The sequence below is a fragment of the Watersipora subatra genome, chromosome 8 (genome assembly GCF_963576615.1).
Source record: "Watersipora subatra chromosome 8, tzWatSuba1.1, whole genome shotgun sequence".
Taxonomy (NCBI): Eukaryota; Metazoa; Bryozoa; class Gymnolaemata; order Cheilostomatida; family Watersiporidae; genus Watersipora; species Watersipora subatra.
Genome location: NC_088715.1, coordinates 47,648,225 through 47,652,414, shown reverse-complemented (window position 1 = coordinate 47,652,414; position 4,190 = coordinate 47,648,225). Strand labels below are relative to the sequence as shown.

At 34.9% G+C, this 4,190-nt stretch overlaps 1 protein-coding gene across 1 annotated transcript in view; it reads right to left on the bottom strand.

The window, feature by feature from the left end:
• Nucleotides 1–214: 214 nt before the first annotated feature.
• The window catches only part of LOC137401785 (somatostatin receptor type 1-like), a 5,420-nt gene continuing 1,444 nt past the window's right edge, over nucleotides 215–4,190 (bottom strand). Inside the window, exons 2-3 of the mRNA XM_068088269.1 lie at nucleotides 1,822–2,013; nucleotides 215–1,472 (exon numbers count right to left, since the gene is read on the bottom strand). Of these exons, the coding sequence (XP_067944370.1) occupies nucleotides 1,362–1,472; nucleotides 1,822–2,013 (303 nt within the window). The 3' untranslated portion in view covers nucleotides 215–1,361. The remainder of the gene's footprint in view (nucleotides 1,473–1,821; nucleotides 2,014–4,190) is intronic.

The window sequence follows — 4,190 nt, the reverse complement described above, 5'->3', positions numbered from 1 at the left end:
AATCAGTACACAAATGGGCAGAAAAATTCGCCCTAACGAAAAAATAATGAAGAATGGCTTACGCTACGCCTCGCACTAAACTGCCTGACCTTCCCACGGATGTGGTCGTAAAGTCGGGTGGACGTATGTCACATAGGTCATAAGTCAGCGACTACCTGCAGTAGCTTATTCCAAAAGTAATAAATAGTACATACACAAGGTTCATGCTAATAACTCAAGGCTTCAGTTTGTCCTAGTTTCTAGCATCAGATAAAGTTATGCAAAAGTTTAATGAGGTGATGAAATCACAAACAAACAGTGTTGTGAAAGAAAAACAGAATGGCAAAGAAAAGCATGTGATACGTAAAGCATTATATAAACAATAACATTTCATATTGAAAAACATCACCATGTTTCCCTGTTGGCTATAAAAAAGCTTTTTGGTTTGTTGCCAACTATAAATAACAACTCAAAAACTATAAAATTAAAAAATCTAGAACCTGGCAGTTAGACTGCGGAAATATACACACCGCCCGTTACTTAGTCTGGCTACCGTAAAGCTGTGCAGATGAGACTTTGTGAACTAGCAAGAGCTAAGGCTTCATGTATCAAAAGTAACTGGTGATATAATAAACACTCGCTAACTCGCCAAATGCATTTGAAAAAAAAATTATATTTTATGTACAAGCATTCTGTTTCTAGGTTTCTAATCATATGTAAATTAGGCTAAAAAATGTTTTTTCGTTAGGTAACTCTGTCAGTGATATTGCCCTCATAGATTGTCTACAATTAAAATATCAGGAACAAACAGGAGACGGTGAGTTGCACAGGTGGTGCAACTCTGTAGTCCTTCTGTACCGAGTTGATTGGATTGGTAACAGGCAATTCGCCAGTAGGAGATTGTCGTCAGCAAGTACACATATCTGATGTATTACGCCTGTTGTAAGACAAGTTCAATTTGATTTAAATAAATATTAGTACGCTAGCAGTCCTTGTCATGTGGAATAACTATGTGCACAATTATTCCTACATGCGAAAAGGTGATTGAGTGTTGCAGATGGTAGTTTGGCTGGGAACCCAGTTACACGGGTATGATTCCTGTATCTTGTTATCTTTTTTTCCAAAGCTAATCGGATCGTTACGCGTACCGAAACGTGACTTCGGACAGACAAACAGACATGTCTCTTATTATAGTAAAGGTTAGCACACCAAACACTGATCTTCATAGAATGTGATGTCGATTGTTTGGCCTAAAAAAGCCAACACATCTCAACTCACTGGTAAAGTAATAGTGAAGAGTCATTCTCCGACTAGCTAAAACTGTGAATTGTACATTCTGCCTTGGCATTTCTATTTCATTTTTATCCCTCCTCCAAGTTCAGCTAGGCTATATTCTCTTCTATAGTGGGAACCCGTGTTTCTTTACTCTGGTTTCCTAGAACTTCCTTGACTTTTTTGCACCTCATTCTTTGAAACAACAGCCGTAGATCTTTCTATAAGAAGAGACATAAACATTAGCAGAGAAAGATAATAGCTCCGTGATAATAGCATTCTAACCGCGATTACGTTTGGGCAACTCTAATGTTGAAACATGGCAATCAGATCACCTCAAACATTAAAATAACCGCACATTCGCATGCTCTGAGAGTTTTAACCGCGATCAGGTTTTGTAAATTTTAATCTTAAAACATCCTGATAGTTAGACCACCTCAAACATCAACAATAAACATAAATTATAGAAAAATACCAATATCTACTGAGTTCATCATTAAAAGCTTTTCTTGCCAGCCTCTCCCAACTGACATACTCCCGAGTTCAACAAGAAAATGATTAAATACTCACCCTAAAGTATGGATTAAACAGCAGATATATAACTGGCATGGAGTACGCGCTGGTGACATAGAGAGCCTCTGGCACATCTTGGTCTATGACATCACCGAGTTGCTCATCTTGAGATAGTAGGTAGAGGTAGAGGTAGAATAAGAGATAAGGTAGTACAGAGGTCAGAGCATCAACTGCCATCATCATCATCAGCTAAAATAGATTAGAGGAATTTGTAGGTATTTTCTATATCATGTGTACATTCTACATATCATGTGTACATTCTACATATCATGTGTACATTCTACATATCATGTGTACATTATACATACCATGTGTACATTCTACATATCATGTGTACATTATACATATCATTCATACAATTCTACATATTATGTGTACATTCTACATATCATGTGTACATTCTACACATCATGTGTACATTCTACATATTATGTGTACATTCTACATATCATTACATTCTACATATCATGTGTACATCCTATATATCATGTGTAAATTCTGCACAACATGTGTACGTTCTACATGATATGTATCATGCGTACATTCTACATATCATGTGTACATTCTACATAACATGTGTGCATTCTACATATGTGCACATTCTACATGTCATGTGTACATTATACATATCATGTGTACATTCTACACATCTTGTGTGCAGTGTATATCTCATGCGGTAAATGTACATCTTATATGTATAGTGTATATATCATATGTGTAGTGTATATTTTGTGTGCAGTGTGTACATTGTACACGTATAGTGTATATATCATGTGTGCAATGAATATATCATGTGTTGCCTAGAATGTACCCTTATATTGTATATCTCACATACGTAGTATATATTTCATATATATGTATATATATCTCATATATATGTATATATTATCTGTGCAGTGTCTATCTCATGTGTGATGTGGATCTTGTGTGTAGAGTTCACATCTTACATGTTTAGTGTATATATTATACATGCAGAGAATATCTCATATGTGTGTGGTGTATACCTCATATGTACAGTGTATTTATGTATTTACATTGCGTAATTCATGTGTACAGTTTATATATAATAGTGTAGCTAATATATACAATGAATATTCTATATATATACTGCATATATGTACATGTGTATCACATGTACATGTACATAGCATATGTCATGTGTATTGTATTGGATGGTGTTCAAAACTTGTATTTGAACACCATCTCTCTTTGACCGCCACTAGGAGAGAAAGATTGAAAAATAGAGCGCCACCCTTTAATTGAACGCCACTTCTATGTCACTGGCACTATTTGACATTTTTTGATCTTTATGGACCCATAATAGAAGGTGATCAGTAGAAAAGTGTCCACAAAACTGTACTAATAATTACTCGGTTACATCTATAACAGTTAATTCATTCGTTGTTTCTGTTTGTATCAAAGTCTGTTATCCATCTCCAAGTCTACAGGTTTTTCATTAAACCTTTGAATGCTATACAACACAAAAACAATTAGTGACTGTATCAGGCTAATAGTAGTTCTTTTTTTAACGCGGTTTTGATCCTTAAATATATGTGAAAAAAGTTTTCGCAAAAGTTTCGCATAGAAGCACAGTTGGAATCTGTGCTTCTACATGTACGTGTTTTGAGGCTAAAAGTTTGAAACTATTTTGATTACACATGGTTTCTCTTTATTCGCGCAAGGAGTGTATCGCGTAAAGGCTTCGCTCTGCTAAAAATTGTCTGGATGCTAATTTCAACTAGATCAGCTGTGCAGGAGAGGAGTTGAGGTCAGAAAACTCTGTGAAAAGTGTTGAACAGCCAGAAGAACATTGAATGATTCTAAACAGAAGGAGCAATCAGAACTCAACTGGCCAAGCAAACGATGCTACTATTTTTATTTTAAAATGGTAAATTTGGTTTTAAAATGCAATTTTGGTTTCTAAATGTATTATAAATATGGTTTTTGTTTATGTCACTTGTTCTTGAATATATATTTGTAGCATTTGATTGCTTATAATTATTATATTACTTGTAAATTTGCATATTTATAGTATATTACTTGATAGCATCATTGCCCTAACATGAACTCAGCTTACAATGGATCGACGCTCGTAACTCCTCTTCTATTGCACATAAAAAGCCAGTTTTGGCTGCAAGCTGTAGCAAGTATATGAGTGCAATGACTTTTTATGCGACCTTGTTAAATATAGTTATAAAATGAAAATATGCCTTCAAATTTGGAATGAAATAAAAAACTTGAAAGCTCCAACAAATTGCATCGCAAGGCTATAGGATCATCGTAGGTTAATTGCAAGCAATAGATATCAACTGGTTAAGATGTGTATCAGCTTCCCAGTGCATATTTATTTAAAGGTCTACAGCAAG